At 35.5% G+C, this 17,835-nt stretch overlaps 1 protein-coding gene across 6 annotated transcripts in view; it reads right to left on the bottom strand.

Annotated features, from left to right (window-relative positions):
* The window catches only part of LOC101891841 (homeodomain-interacting protein kinase 2), a 135,491-nt gene that overhangs the window by 85,875 nt on the left and 31,781 nt on the right, over positions 1-17,835 (bottom strand). For all 6 annotated transcript variants that reach the window (XM_059131530.1, XM_059131532.1, XM_059131533.1 and 3 more), the window contains one exon: positions 12,988-14,801. In XM_059131530.1, the coding sequence (XP_058987513.1) occupies positions 12,988-13,636 (649 nt within the window). In that variant the 5' untranslated portion in view covers positions 13,637-14,801. The remainder of the gene's footprint in view (positions 1-12,987; positions 14,802-17,835) is intronic.

Here is a 17,835-nt window from a genome sequence, read left to right as displayed (position 1 = left end):
TGGCACGTAAAATAATAAAAATGTCACACCCAATGTAAATCCTGTCGTCTAAAGGTAATTGACTAAGGAAAAATAATACATGTACAGTGGGAGGACGGACATAACGACCAGTCAGTCTATGGCCTCACCTATTTTTGTTCCGAACAGCTGCTGCCGGTGATTGTTGAATTATTTACAACTTCCACTAACACTTTGCTCCTTTGTGCGTTTTAGTAATGCCAACAAGGACAAAGAAAGTACGGCAGCAACAGTAGAAAACATGAACAAAAGGTTTTGCTCGAAATGAAGAAGGGGCAGCGAACCTCGGGAGGACCATAACATATTAAGATGTATAAATGGGGGGGGAATTTCGCAGATATGTATTTGTTAAAATTATGTAAAGAATTTTCAACCGTGCAGAATATTGAAAAATAATCCAAATTAAACTTGGATAAAATAGAGAGAAAAATGAATGTTTCACAAATGGCTAAACTATCAGTGCCCAGTAATTAATCTCATAAAGAAGACATCGGTTTGAAGCTATGCCCCAAATAACTCCTTAAAAGGTGATGGAAACAAATTGCTTACTGCATTACCGTCTTATGTCTATCTACAAATTATAATTTTGTGAATTGAAAATCAGCAACGGACAAAAAAACTTCAAGTCGCCAATTTAATTATAGGAATTTATTATAGGAATTAGGGTCAGCGATCAATTTTTATGGGTTTGATTTTTATGGGGTCTCAGGAGAAAGTTTTGTATCAAATCGATACGAATTCTTCAAGGGTTATATCTAACATACCGAGACCCAAGGGGAACTATCTCTTCAAGGATTATATCTAAAACAGCGGAATCACAAGGAATACGATGTTCAAGAGCAAAAAGAATTCCAGATTCAGGATTTTTTTTGTCGAATATTCTAAAAATGCTCAGTTTGATGGAAATTACAGATAAAAGGGTCTACCAGAGAACAGAAACTAAGAATGAAGCGGTGTTGAGGCTGTGCACAAATGAAAGGATTCTGTTCAGTGGACCACTTTATCTATAATTTCCCTCAAACTGAGCGAAAAATTTTAGAAAATTCGAAAACAATCCTAAATCTGGAATTCTTTTTGCTCTTGAACATCGCATTCCTAGGGATTCCGGTGTTTTAGATATAATTCTTGAAGAGATAGTTTCCCTTGGATCTCGGTATTTTAGATATAACCCTTGAAGAGTTCGTATCGATTTGATACAAAACTTTCTCCTAAGACCCCATAAAAATCAAACCTTATCAACCCCAAGAAAATTACAGACCAAAGAGCCAATCTACAGAAAGTAAAAATTAAGCAGGGTTACACAACACTGGAAAAAGTACAAACAGAAACTTTTATCCAATATTTCCCTATCGTCAAAGAAAATTTGAAAAGTCGGAAATTAGTGTAGTCTATCAGTTCAATGTATTCGGAAAGTACTCTAAAAATTTGGTTGAAGCTTTTTGTAGATAATTTATAATTTCATAGCTAATATATCTTTATCGGCCGACTTTTTTGAAAGTTGATAAGTTGAGCTCCTTTACTCCTTAACAATGTAAGGCAGAGAGCTATACTTTTATTTCCTCGTATGTTTCATGTTTATTAGGGAGAGAAATGAATTTATTGAGAGAAAGTGTGCGGCCTCTTGCCTCAACCTCTTGTTCTTAAATGGCTTAAATACCCTCCCAGCTGCGTTGAAACAAGGAAAAAACGTGTGTATTTACACATGAAGTGACATCCCTGACTCACAATCACTCGCTTACTTTTTCTCTCTCTCCTTATTAACCCTTTCTGAACCCGAGTTTAATTTAGGCGGTTTGTGTTTTCGCTGTATTTATTTTTTATTTATCTTTACAAAACAAGCTGTAATTTCACATTGTCGTTTCTGATTCAATGAAGAATAGACCTATACAAATTGTTCAATATATTCTCAATTAATTCTCAATTCCTATTCACTCAATTTGCTTACCTTCTTCAACAATGACTAAAACAAGTGTACTAACCTGAAAAGATAGAAAAGATTAGGATGAGTTAATTTGATAATCAAAAAAAAAGTATCTACATTTTTAGATAATGACCGTCACGATTTTAATATCAAAGGTATAATATCCACTCTATACAAAATTATATTCTTTACAAAATGTCATAAACAGCCTTTAAATAATTTGCAAAATTTTGCCGAGATTTCAGATTTAGATATAACTCTAATATAATTCTTAGAACTTAATGTAAATTAATGTAAGCCCGCGAAGATAAAGACACAAATCACTTGCATTTTGTGTTGGTTCACAAGGGGTTAATTGAAAAATAGTTTTTTTTTTAATATTAATAATTTTTACTATTTTTTTGATAAATCAACATATTTTCAACAAATATTAAGATAAAACCAATTCTCCCAAATTAATTGAACAGAAAAATGACACAATTTCCCGACGAGGATGAATAACCAAAGTGAGGTTGGTGGTAGGGAAACTGCATGGAATATGCTGAATTGCCCAAAAACAATGATAGCTGTGTTATTGTGAAAGGTTTTGAGCAGTACTTCTTACTACGTTGATTTAACAAAAAAAAAAATAAATAAATAAAAAAATAAAAATCAATTAACCCATTGTGCACACAGAATGTAAGTTGTCTGCGTCTTTGCTATTATATTTTAAAATTTATCTTCACGGGCATAATGAATGTTCAATTAGTTCGAATTTTGGATCAGACAATCAAGTTTCGATTTAAATAAAATCAGCCAAATTAGGACTCAATGATTCTGATATAGCTATAGCTCCCATATATATGCTTCATCCGATTTTATATTTATGTCTTTCCAAAATCATAATATGCACTCTATAGCAACGATATTTCTTGCGAGATATCAGATGTAGCCTAAAATACCTTCATCAAATTTTGTGGAAATCAATTCAGATTAAGATACAGGGTGAGATAAAAAAACTGCAACAAATGAAAGCAAAAAATGTCGGAAATAGCATCAAATTTTAGAATAAATTTAGATTTGTTCGAATTGGTCACTTTGGCACGAATTATGGCCTTCAAACGGTCAATGAAACCATTACACGCTGCCCGAATGTTGCTCTGCGGTATTTTGGCCCATTCCCGGCGAATCGCTTGCTTGAGGAGATCGACACTTTGGTATTTTTAGTCCCAATCTTGTTTTCCAAAATACTCCTAACAGAATATTTCAACGGATTGGTATCCGGAAATTTTGGTGGCCATTGTGTGTTTGAAATTAAGCAAGGAACCTCATTTTGTAACCATTCTTGGGTGGTGCATGCTGAGTTCGAAGGTTCTGAGTCCTGTTGGAATGCCAATGTCTGCGGCCGAAATGTTTGCGTGCCCAAGGCTTTAATGCAACCTCCAGGATATTTTCGCGATAATATTCGGTATTTATTCTGATGCTACGGTCGATTAATACACTAGAGTTCTGGTGACCAACCGTTTACAAACTGCTAGACAACGAATATTTTCTTATCGGAGAAAACCAAATTCGGTACATCAGTTCACCACTTTCGGCCAAGCGAAGCAACTCTTTAGCTCTTTTGAGTCTATTTTCCTTCTGCTGCGGTGTAAGTTCTTGCACTTTTTGAAATTTCAATGGCTTTACCCCGAGCTCATTTTTCAATATTTGCCGAATGGTATATTGGGTTATGTTTAGCTCACGAGCCATTTTTCGCCACTGCGACGCGGGTTTCGATCAAGTCGTTTCTTTAACTTTCGAAAATGTTCTGCTGATGCTGCTGTTTTCTTCCGTCCACTTCCTTGGCATCGGGCTACGCTACCAATATCAAGGTAACGAGCGATGGTACGAGACACAAAAAATTATTCACATTTAAATGCTAGAGTGCTCTAACGATAGCCACTTGTGGTTTTTCAGCCAAATATAAAGAAATCACACTATCACGCTTGAATTCCCTCACAAATAACTTTTTCCGGAAAATTTTCATAAAAATGCTTTTGTACCCTTGTAAACAATATAATGAGCAGTCACTGGAATAATTTTTACAGCTGTCGGACGAGTGGCTTAGAAATGACAGCAGTCTGAAGTTGGTTGCAGTTTTTTCATCTCACCATGTACTTAATTTTATTAACCTCTCTTCGCATTGAGGAAGCTCATAAAATTTTCATACGACAATACTCATAAATCTGCTCTTTTGGACTGTTGATTTCAAAAAACATGGCCTATAAAAAGAAGTCCTCTCCACTAAATTCGCCCAAAGTTTAAAGTGACACTCTTGGCAATAATTGTTAAACAAAAATATGCCAACCAAACTTTAACGGAATACTTGAATGTGAACAGGGAGTTATTTTTTTATGTACGAACATATAAAAATAATAATATTCATAATCAGGATTCAGGGAAAACTATGGCACTGCGCGATAAGAATAAAATATGAATAGTAACCAGAATAATTTATAAAAGCCACAAGTAGTGGAAGGGGAGCAAACACAGGCCATAGAAACTCATTTCGATGTCCCCCTGCCTGAAACCCTTTTTCCAACACCGTTGACGAAAGGAAACTGAAAACAACTTTAGATTATTCCTTGGCACAAGATATCGGTGCAACTACGGGCTGGGTGGGTTAAGTGTTTCATATTTTTTATTTTCTGTCATATTTCTGTGGAAAATTTCCAGCCAAAGTAGTTGACGATGTTGTTGGTTGTGTTGTTGTTGTTGACTATGTTAAGGATATGGCTGGAGAAAAAAATTCACCACAAATACAAAACACAAAGTTGGAAGCCTCAATAAGTTTCAAGTGTGCGGAGACGACGAACAAGTTGCAACAAAAGATTTGAGGTCCGCAAGGATTTACATGTCTGCAACATGGAAACAAGAAAGATGGGAGCGGGGGTACTTGAGCAGTTTTTCAAAGAACTTGTTACTCACAGTTACACGCGCACAGTTGCAACTGTGTGGAAGAAAATATTTAAGGCGGTAGTCTAGTTTTTTTTTATTTCAAACAAGAAAATGAATTTAATATTAAATTAATTGGAAATTCCTTTTAGGGAGATTTTTAATATAACCATGCTAAAGTGTGATTTTTTAGCTATATTTTTTGGCAACGCTGGTGTTTTGTTTCACTGTCACACAACTTCAGTTTGGTCTATAATTGAACCATTAATCATCTTACGATCAAGCAGATCTTACGATCTGTTAAGAAAGTTCAAGAAGAAAGAAGGTTCGAAAACTTGTATTTAGCAACGAAACTCATTTAGGGTCCAATGGGTTATTATATAAGCAGGATTGCCGATATATTAAGATCAGCCAGGGGCCTTGCCAAAGCTGAAAACACATCCAGAAGTAACAGTATGCTGCGGTTTATAGGGAATCGTAACGTAACATTTGTATACTCTACACCATACAATGGAGGCTATATTAACTTGTCATTCCTTTTGCCACACCTCGAAATTTAACTCGATTTAGCGACGTCCATATGTCTGTCTGTTGAAATCACGATAGAGTCTACATTATTTAATCTAGAGCTTTGAAACTTGGTTTATATTCTATGCAGGCTGATTGGTATTGAAAATGGGATATATGGGTCCAAATTTGGGTAGCCACCACAATTATGAAACAAATAACTTAAAACTTTACATTTCGGATTCTTGGTAGGTTTGTTCTTTCCTTGCAAAAAATATTCGCTACAGGTCCACTAATTGGTATAGCTCCCATATTATGGTACCTTCCGGTTATCGGCATTTTGAAGGTTTCTGCCACAATTTCCAACCAAATAAGCTGAAACATTACATTTGGGGTTTTTGGTAGGTCTTTTCTCTTCCCGCAGAAATAATTGCTACAGGTTCTTTAATTGGTATAGCCTCCATATGACGGTATCTCCCGATTTTCGGTGTTATGAAGGTTTCTGCCACAATTTACAAACAAAATAAATGAAACTTTAGATTTTGGATTCTTGGTAGGTCTGTCCTCGTCTTACAAAAATACAGGACCACTAATTTATATGACCCCATTTATCAGAGCCACCAGATTTTCGGTATTTGAAATGTTTCGGTCACAATTTCCCACAATCACAATCACAATTTAGGTTATTTTTTATTTACATTAAAACGGATTGGTATTCTATTTTCTGTATTCTATCTGTTCTCCATTCATTATTTCATTTTACTTTGATTGACATAGTGGTGGAGTGTATAAAATATCGCCACGACCAAGTTAAAGCCCTTTTTACTTGGTTTGCTTAAAATACAGCAAGCGTAACAATGGACGAGTTCGGTGAACATTTAGTCTACACCATCGGGTATAAACTTAAATATTCATAATATTTACAGAATGAAAAAACGCAGGCAATATGGATTATTTTTTATAAACTAGAAACACCTAGGATTTTCCAACCATTCTGGAAGCGTTGTCATCTTTTCAGTGATTCAGTATCAATTGAAAAAATTACCGTCAGTCTTTCCTCGGTCCATGAAGGTTTTAAAAAATTTGCACGTAAAATCACTAGTCGTTAAAAAGATCGCATATTATGGCTTTAGATGCACAACCATAATCCTGGCTCCGAAAGCATAGAATTGTACTAAGCACTTTTAGTACATATTTTCCAATACCACTTTTAATCGGCCATCTACCCACAAGAACATGTATCTCTAGCCGTTTTTTTTTTTTTTTGCAGCGATTTCATAGCCTAGCAAGTAAAACGTACATAGCTCTACTGTACCAAACTTTTCTTCCGTATCCTTTAAGATATGGCTAAATCGAACGAAATTTTCACATTCCATGACCTGTAAGTACTAGGAATACCGTTATCCCAGGGGCACTCAAAAATCTCAGTTTACACTCTCTCTAACTCTACATAAAATAAAAATGCATCTATTTTGGTTTCAGTAGATAGACGGACATAACCTTATCGCCTCAGATTTTAATGCTGATAAGAATAAAACTTTTTGGGGTCTCAATGAATGTTTCGAGACGTCGGAAACGGAAAGAATTTAATATACCCTCGATTTATCGTAAAGAGTAGAGTTATATCAGCCCTACAAACCCGTGTTCTAGAACATGAACCGAAAAAATAGATAATTTAAGAGAATTTTAAAATTCTCTTTTTCTTTATATTTTACGATTCCACTTAATTGTTTATAAACATGAATATTTGAATATATTTAATTTATAAAGCCAATGGATAAAAAATATTTGTATAAATAACGACTTAATACTGTTTTGTGCTGGATTTAAATAAGCAAAGAGAAATTCGAGTGGAAAAAGATATTTTTCTTTAGCAGACCTGGTTATCTCAATCTTGTTCGATCGAACGAACTAGTTTCTTACATATTTCGGTGGTAGTTTGTGTGAAAACTCTGCGTATGAGTGATACGAAATATATGACATCACTCATACGTTTAGGAACTAAATTAATACAACCCTAGTGGAGGCCATAATAACATTCCAAGAAAACCAAAGTCGAAGTAAAGAACCCCGAATTTTGCTCTAAATTAAATAGGCAGACTTCGCCAGAACACAAAATTTGGACAATATCTGACATAATTTGGTTCACAATGTGTCACATTCTGTTTTTTTTCTTTCTTTTTTTCATGAATTTCGACAATTAATTTTTTCACAGGTTAGTCCCATTTGGGTTGGTACTAAGTGTAGTTAGCTCTCATTCCCCTTGCAGAGGTAGGTATGTGTATAAAGTAATAAAAAATAATAAATTCAAATAATTTAATAAAAGAGAGCTATTAGATACCCTCTGTATATTTCTCTTGTGAAAATGGGGAGACTCTTTGAAGAGACCAAAAAAAACAAATTAATAACAAAAGTGAAAAAAAAAACAACAATATCATCAACATTAACCGCACATGTGTATTCGCGGAATATTTTGATAACAGGGCTTGAGAACAGACAATAACAAACACATACATATACATATACAAAAGTAAACAATAAAACTACAACAACAACATCAACGACGGCAACAAATATATAAACAGCCAATAATATTATAAACACGAATCCAAAACAAACGATATTGCGTTGCGAGCCACTCATTGATAGACAGCCCAACCGACCTCCACACTTTATCTTGGAGTCAAAAACACAAACAAACACAACCCGCCTGACAAACTGTCATTGAGACAAACATTAAAAAGAAACGACAAAAAGTCAACAAGGGTGGTCGGTCGGTTGGTTTTGGCAGCTACGAAAGACAACAAAACAAGAACGCAATATCATTTTATTCTATTTCAGATATTCGTTATCACGGCGACGGCGACGACAACGACCACCACTACCACCACCGCGTAACAATCCAACCAAGACGACGACAAATGGACAATAAACAAAAATTTGCACAGCAACAACAATCAATGAAAAGACGAAGAAGAAGACGAATACCGTGAAACAAGAGACGAGACGAGGCTTCTATTTACGTCACATTTTGAGCCATTGAAATTTATTCAAATTTATTAATGGTTCCGCCGGTCCCATTAATAATTTCAAGTAGTCGGTTAACTGCAAATATTTCAAGTTCCATCTCATCATTGTTTATCCAGCAGAAATCGGATAGGGGGACTTCCATTTAAAGTTGCACGACGAATGCCTTCAAGGCCATAATTTAGAGAACGCAAAGACACATTCACCCTAGATCAAATTAACCCAGCACAAACTTGGAAGCTTGATGAGCCGAATAACTCAATTAAAGGTAATGTTAATAAAACAACCCTATAGTACGTTCTTAAAAAATACATAATAACTTACGTTTCCCATTACCAAGTAATAAGTAACATCGATATAGAGTGTACGCGTCTGATTACAAAATCGAAGGTTGTGAGTTCGGGACTCGACGTCGAAAAACGTGGGAGAAATACATCAAATTCGATGTGTTGTTGATATAGATGGAAACTTTGAACTACCCGCTACCTTCGCAATAGTGGAATAGTGTGTTTATCTCAGATTTGTTAGTTTTTACTGGGAATTGAATCTTGCTCCCGAGCTGGGTTGCTCGAAGAATGGGAGTTTTATACAGAGTTTACTCTTCACTCTTTTGGTTTGTGTGGGAGCGCACACAAGTCACTCCTGTTTGAAAAATTTGAGTGAGAGCCGAATCGATGAAAATAGAGTAAGAGATTGTTAACAAGAGTGACAACAAGTGAGAAAAAGTGATCAAAGGAGAGAAAAAGAGTAGAACTTGTTTCATTTTCTTTTGTGGTTTGAGAAAATACACAAATGGAGTAATACCACAACGGTATGACAGAAAATAAAAGAGTGCTCTGCAAGAGTAAAATTTGCTCGTTTTCGAATGTGATTTGTTACTACTTGAAAACGAGCGAAGTATGCTCGCTCTCTCTTATTCGAGCTAAACCGAAAAATAGTATGCTCGTTTTGTTTTTTGTACTCGAATTCGAGTAAAGTGTGAAACTCGCGGACAGAGAGGATTGGGGTCAAATGGAACATTCATTCTACAAATAGAACTAATGATTATTTCGGATGGCATGCACCTAAGTTGGTTGAGTAACCATAACCAATTAAAAGGCGATGTAAACAAACTACCTTTTACAACCCAGTGGGTGAATATTTTTCTCAAAAGTTACAAAGCAAAAGGACATACTCTCTTAAAATGACGATGATGTAGATGTGCCACTTTCAGCATTTCCTGTTACCGAAAATAATGACTACTAAGCTTAAACATAAGAAGATCCCGTCCGACTCCAAAGCTAAGGACGCTGGTTTGAACCTCCAAAAACTAAAAAATATGAAAATACAAAGACTTGGTCGACGCACATACAAATCATTAAACAGTATTTAATGTTAGTAACAGTGGCTGAGTGCATGGTGTTCCCAACTACCAATCAGAACATCGCCAGGTCAAACCCCCATCTGGCAAATGAAACGGCCGCTTATATATGGAGCTATACGGAAACCTAGACCCTTCCAGCCAATTAACTCAGAGAAGGAGGTGCCTATTACGAACTCCAAACACCAAGTTTAAGATAATTCTGTTGCAAAATGTGACTAATTTCATTAAAATACTGAATATTTTGAGGTACCGTTTTATGGGGGGCTATACAAAGGTGTAAACCTATAAAAAGGAAATATTCTGTCATAAGAGTTACTACCCATCAGAAACCCTAAATTGCTAATTTTAAACAATTGTGGAGAAAACTGTGACACGTCATCAATATACTAAATATCTGAAGATACATATGGGGTATATACCTAACAGTTCTCTGCAAGGATGTTTCCTACTTACTGGGAACGCATACACTCAATTAACAACAAATACGATTTCCCTTAATTATAGGAGTTTTTATGGATCCGCTTATTTTTTTAAGATTAATCAATGCAGTGTTTTATTTAACTGTTTTGAATGCGAGACGAGATTTCCATCAATACGCGAGTCCTGATAGGTTAGTCGTAATTTCCGACCGAATTTACTGTAAATCGATATTTCAAGTTTCTAATATAGTAAATGGTGCGATGAAATTATACATCAAACTTCTAAAGATTCCAAAAATATATCGGTAAATACTGAGCTATAACTTTGGAAAACAATTCTGTTTAATGCTTATGGTTTCAATTATGCTGTAAGAATTTGTTCTTGTTTTTTTTTTTTTTTTTTGCGTGTAATATTTCTAATAAATTTTATACTTCTACTATATTGCACCACTCTGTAAATTATTGAATTTTAATACGGACCTCGTACACCCAAAAAATATACCTAAAATTATTATGACCGCACATGATAAACTGTTTAGAAAGGCGTTTGCCAGTTATTGATAAAAAAAGAATTCAGTGTCGTAAATTATAAACACACGCTACTCTAGCTGGCTACTCTCTATCCACATACATGTCCATCAAACGTGTTCGTTGTGGTTATAAAAACAAATAAACAAAAATTATTTTGAGTTATGTGGATGGTTGTCATATCGGAGATATTGCTTTTTTCAAATTTAATTCTAAATACACATTTTGTACTAAGTGCGCATTTTGTAATAAGTACGTATTTTGTACCTTTTAAATTCATCAATGTCCTTTTAAAAAAAAAAAAAAATGAAAATTTAGATAAAAATATTCTAGAACTCCACCGTACAGGGAACTTTCATATCCTCTTTGAAGTAAAAAACACCCATCATAATCATAATTTTATTATGAGTAAAATAATCATTAGGAAAATTAATCTACAGCCTAGTAAAGGCCGTAAGTTACTTATAAATATATCAAAATGTTGGAACGATAGTTTTTTGCTTACTATGTCAAAACATGGTCTCTATTGATAGTTTTTTTTTTTTTTTTTTTGGAAGGAAGTGAATGTCTAGTGGAACCGTTTTGAGTGTATCCGTCGATATATATACCCCCATGCATTTTATAACTAGTTTAGGTATATTTTTTGGGGGGACATACCAAAAGGTTGGACCTACATATCTTTCATACTCTACATAGTTATCGTGTCACAAATGGCAAATGGCCTGAAACGGCTTTTTGGTCCAAAGGTACCAAGGGCCATTATGCCAGCATTTACATGTGTGAGTTACTTTCACAATGACCGTGTATATATTTTCAGCGAACCAATTGTCAGACTTCTGATACGTCTGCTCTAAATCTGAAGTTTTGGCCAATTTATATGAGGGACTTTTTTGTTGTATAGTTTTTTTCTTCTGCTTGGGTGGTAATATTTGTTGTAAACAAACAAAAAAAGAAGACAATTGGAATGAATTTATCTCTTACAGATTTTTGATAGTCCTTCGACACTGTTGAGGAAAAAATGTGTAATTGTCTTCGTGCAGTCGGCAATTTGCTTTTAAAGGTAGTTGAAAGTTCAGGGAGGCAAAAAATCTATATACTATTTTACCTGGAATTATTTTTAATTGCCAATCAATTTTTTAGACGTACATTCTTCTATGTCCGCACGATCTTCGAACTTGAATATCCTTGCGAGTTCGTTCCGTTTTCGGTTCGAAATTTGGCTAACACTTCAACAACGATCAATCACACCACACAACAAGTGTTTTTACTAAACTGCACATTTCAAAATAGTTCGGAATCTTGTGCAGATATGTCAGAAATAGAGAGAGCGCAAATTCAATTAATTACACAAGAACTATCTTTAATAATGGGCAAAAAAAATCCGCTGGGAAGTGGCAGAGAGAGATTAGCCACGTTCTCTACCCGAATTTTGAGTCTTTTGTGAAACAGCAGCTTCCGGTTGCTCTACGAGTCTCTGTCCTGGACTAGCATTCCACGCAGTGTAACTAATTCCTTTTCTGGTATTCTGTCATAAATGATCTCCTCTATTGAGGTTCCCTTACTGACCTGTTGTATGACCTTTATGGAAGCTGTCTCATACTTAAACTGTATTTCTATTGGGTGCTTATAATTTATTTTGCACTTTTTATAAATTGCTGCCCACCAGACTACAGTCGCGTATGTTAGAACAGGTCTAATCACGCTTCAAATTTAATGGCACCATAGCCAGAAAAAAATATATAGGTCCATGTTTTCTTATAGCCCACATATGATAGTAACCTACCGATATTCAGTATTTTGACGATTTAAGCCACAATCCTCGAATTCGTTATGAAAATTTAAAATCCATAACCTATATAGCTCTACGTTTCGAAAAACTCCCACTATTCCCTATTTTGATAATTTTAGTCACAATTTTAATGGAGATTTAAAAAAAAAATTAAATATTTTTTTTAATTTTTTTAATGCTTATTTCTTTTTTAGATCGTATTGGCTTTTTTGACAGCTTCGCAAGTTTTTACTTCCTATAACAGGTTCATGTTCTTTGTAAGTAGTTACAGGTGTCAACAAATACTCAATAAACCCACTATTTGGGAATGAGATTTTTTAATGGAACTCAAACATTTTAATCTACATATTTTTGCAAATCGGAATTAATCTTCTCTACCGCATTTCGATTCTAACGCTAGAAAGTTCCGATTTTCTTGTAAAATTGAGAACTTCAGTTGGATACTAATATTGAAAAAATAAACTAAAAATCAAATCAGATTTGAAACTTGATTACATACCTGTTGTTATTTCACGCTTGCGCTTTGACGATGAGCTTTTCTGCAATGCCAGCTGTTGTTGGGCAAATTCTTGCTGTTGCAGATATTTGTTCTTCGATGCCTTTGACGAATAACGAATATTCGAATCTGGTGCAGATGTATAGTTGGCAGGTGGATCGTTTAGTGGGACCTCACTGACAGCGCTAACACAGGGATCGTCAATGTAAATGACCTGATGTGCTGGCGGTTGATCGTCGTTGATATAACTTTCACTGTCGGCAGCGGCAATCACTGTCCTTTGATGGCGACGAGATTGTTGTTGTTGTTCTGGGTAATTGTTGTCTACGTCATCGACCAAGGATTTGGCAGCAATCTGTTTTTTGTTGGGATAAACAATTAACGATCTGGATTCGTTAGCTTGATATTCCTCGTCCTGTCCTGCTGTTGTGGCGGCGCCCACTGTATTCGTTGTGGTGGTAGTGGTAGTATTGGCAGTGGCACCGTCGTAATATTGCTGATCGCGCTCTTCGTCAAACTGCTGCTGTTCCAGCTCTGACTGTTGGGCCAACGCCTGATGTTGTAAAAGTTGTTCGTGGTCTTGTTCACCCTCCGAAACAGGGCGACTTGAGTAGTCGAAATTAGATGCGTTCGTAACCGAAGACGTTTTCATTTGTCTTTGCTTACACTTGGAGCACAAAATTTGCTTTTCTTTCTTTTTCGGTTAGCGTTTTCTTTTGTATTCCTTTTGGGTGTGTGTGTGAGTGCTGTTTTTCTTTCTTCGAGGTACAAGCGAGGGTTTTTAATTAATGGGACAGATTTAAGTTACACTTATTATGTTTTGTTAGGCTTTTTTAGTGGAGGCTACCACTGCCTCTACCACCACCACTACTGTTACTGCTGGCAGTAGTTGGGCTTTTCTTGGATACAACGCAAATTGCTGTTCGCTTGGCTTTGTTTTTGGTTTCCGATGACGCCGTTGTGTTATAACACTTGGATGTCGGCGTTGTATTCAATTTCAATTTATTCACCAGCGATGCTGTTGCCAATTTAGCGCCGCCAACGCCAGTGCCTCTATGCTGCTGCATTCGCAAGAAAATCAAAATTGTCTCCGACGATTTTCATTCATGCAATCGCTCACACATTGCGATTAATGTTGTTGGTGTATTTTGGTTTTTATTTAAATTTTATTTTTGTTTTTTTTTTTTTTTTTCTATTTTATTTTACAATTCAGAATTCTATTTGACCAATAGACCGACCAATGTATAAATATTTATTAGAAACTGTTTTGATTCTAGAGAATCATACAAAAACACCCACAAGATTCCGATTTATATGTATATGTACATGCAAGCACTTGTAATTTATTTTTTTTTTTGTTTGTTATTGCTTTCGGGCGTGGTGGGGGGAAGGGGTCGTATTCTGGTTGTACCCCTTCTCGAAAATATAAACACGAATTTTCTTGGTGATTGATTATTTGATACTCTGTTGCATTTTCCTCCTCAGGCTTCTTCGCTTTTGAAAAAATGCGAGGACTTTCACGGGAAATGGGTGGGGGTTGGTTTGCGGTATTCGTTTCTTGATTTTATTTTCTTTTGGGGTTGGTTGAATAACTATTCTACACGCTAAATTATTTTCTGTATGTATTTTGTTGTATTTAACTATTTACATAATTCTAATTTGTTGCTGTTGTTGTTATTACATATATATTTTTCTTTTATATATTTAAAACTTAAAATTTACAATTTTGTTGTTGGTATTTTCTTACACTAATTTCTTCTTCTTTTTCTATGTTAGAATTTGCGAAACCAAATGAAAGTAACACACGGAAAAATTCACTGCAAAGAAACAAATCAAATAGGAAAAATTAAAGTGGATTAATATTTCGGTAGAGGATTTTGTAAATATTAATTAAAAATTTTTTATTAGAGTAAAAAGGCAAGATAATCCTTTGATGACCAATGAGACCATCGTCCATCAAAGGAATATAAATTAATTTATAAAGAATAATTTATTTTTATTTAGCAATGGCAACAACATACCCTCTGTATTGCCAGTAGACCAAAAGTAATGGGTTATTCGTAAAAAATTACCATTGCATCATACGAAGTATTGGGCGAAGACGACACACAGTAAGCACTTTCGACTATGCTGACACGGATCGAATCTCCGTGCCAGCAAACAGACAAAAAACCAGTTAAAAATTATCAGTCGGTTTTGCCGACAGATGTATACCGTCAGCCAATATTCGCTTATTTAAATATATTTTGGCTTCTGTTATGATTATATAATTTTTGACCCTCTATGGAGTAGGTTCCGAAGGAATGGGCCAATATTGTCGGACCTAAATAAATATGATATAAATGTTGCAGGTTTGGACTATACTGGTTACTTTCTTCAAATTTTATGGTATACAGGGTGAGATGAAAAAACTGCAACCAACTTCAGACTACTGTCATTTCTAAGATACTTGTCCGAAAGCTGCTAAATTATTCCAGTGATAACTCATTACATTGTTTACAAGCGCACAAACGCATTTTTGTGAGAATTTTATTCGTGATGGAATTCAAGCGTGATAGTTTGATTTCTTTATATTTGGCTGGAAAACCACAAGTGGCTATCGTTAGAGCACTCCAGCATTTAAATGTGAATAAATCTTTTGTGTCAAGCACCATCGCTCGTTACCGTGATACTGGTAGCGTAGCCCTACGTCAAGGATGTGGACGGAAGAAAACAGCAACATCAGCAGAAATGGTTCGAAAAGTAAAGAAGCGATTTGATTGAAACCCGCGTCGCAGTGGCCAAAAAATGGCTTGTGAGCTGTAAATATCGCAATATTCCATTCGGCAAATATTGAAAAATGAGCTCGGGGTAAAGCCATTGAAATTCCAAAAAGTGCAAGAACTTACACCGCAACGGAAAGAAAATAGAATCAAAAGAGCTAAAGAGTTGCTTCGCTTGGTCAAAAGTGGTGAACTGCCGAATTTGGTTTTCTCCGATGAGAAAACATTCGTTGTCCAGCAGTTTGAAAACAAACAAAATGATCGTGTTTACTTGCCGAAGAGGTCAGCTGAAAATGTGCACCTTAAGTTGGCCACCAGAACTCAAGCGCCGGCCACGGTGATGGTGTGAGCCGCATTAACAGCCGATGGTCGCTCTCCGCTCGTATTAATCGATAAATCAGAACCTACGCACTCAGCACGCGCCACCCAAGAATAGTTACAAAATTATGTTCCTCGCTTCATTTCCTGCGCACAATGACCACCAAAATCTCCAGATACCAATCCATTGGACTATTGTGTCTGGTGTATTTTGGAAAGAAAGGTTGGCACTAAAAAATACAAAAGTGTCGATCACCTCAAGCAAGCGCTTCTCCGGGAATGGGTCATAATACCGCAGAGCAACATTCGGGCAGCGTGTGACGGTTTCATTAGCCGTTTGAAGGCTATAATTCGTGCCAAAGGTGACCAATTCAAGCAAATCTTAACGTAATCTAAAATTTGATGCTATGTCCGATATTTTTTGCTTTCATTCAATAAAATTAAAAAAATATAAAGAAATAATGGCATTTGACTTTGTTGCAGTTTTTTTTTTTTTTATCTCACCCTGTATGCAATAATATTTAGAAATATTAACGAGATATAGTCGACCGAAGTATTCCATTTTAATAATTCATTTAATACAGGTAAAAATACTAATATTGGCAAAATTTGAACTCCATGTGGGGGAGAAAATAGTCCGATTTCTACCATCTTTAAAACAGATCTTGTGTTGATGGAAATATTGAGATGTGCCAGGTCTGAATGGAATCGGATGTTAATTTTGCATTTCATGAGCTTAATGGATATTCAAAACTTCGACCTGTTGTGGGGGAGGTACCAGAAGGAGTGGACCGTTATATCATATCTTAACGCCACACCTTGGGTTGTTAAAAAATATGTGTAAAATTTGAAGACAATCGGACTTTTACATCACATTTTATAATTATTCAAAATAGGTACTTGATGGAGTTGACGGATATTATCCATTTATGACCTGACTGACGCAAATATTAGAATTTGCAAAGTTAGAGCAAAATCGGATTATTGCTTGTCTTTCTGTGCAGAAACTATATTTATTTATTTATTTTTTTTTTTTTTTTGAAAGTTTTCGAACTTTTGTGGGGGAGGTACCAGAAGGATTGGACCGATATTGCCCAAATCCGAACTCGATCTAAGTTTGATAATAATATTACGATGTACCAATTTTGGATCAAATCGGATACTCGCTTCAAGAGATATCATGCACATCAGCCAGACAGACAGACGGACGGACAGGCAGACATCGCTAGATCGACTCCAAATGTCCTGAAACGGATTTGTTCCAAAGAGACCTAGCGTCTAAAACCGTTATTTCGACTAGACACGTTTTGACCGCATCAAATGATATATACCCTGTCTAGCCATATGGCTGATGATACAAAAATGTCTCAAATTCAACAATTTATAGAAAGGCTGGAATTATTTTTAACCAACGCAACAATGTATTCCTTGGTCTTTGGCTTTGGGTCCAAAATGAAATTTAAAATAAAACGCACACAACACGAAGCCAATATATATTTTGTTTGTCTTCCTCCATTTGTTTGGAAAGAGGCAAATCAGTCAGACCGACAACAACAACAAATACAAAACAGAAAAAAATTGAAATTTCACAAAAAGCCGGTTTGTTTTGAACAAAATCGAAGGCACTTACATCCATCCATCCATTCATACTAAGGTACACACTTGCATACCTACATACAAACAATACCAATTCAATTCCAATATATATACAACATTTATATAAAGGCATGGACGTTTTGGTTGCCTTTAGATTTTTTGCCAGCAAATATTT

Source organism: Musca domestica, unplaced genomic scaffold (assembly GCF_030504385.1).
Source record: "Musca domestica strain aabys unplaced genomic scaffold, Musca_domestica.polishedcontigs.V.1.1 9, whole genome shotgun sequence".
Classification (NCBI taxonomy): Eukaryota; Metazoa; Arthropoda; class Insecta; order Diptera; family Muscidae; genus Musca; species Musca domestica.
This window is presented reverse-complemented; position numbering and strand designations above follow the sequence as displayed.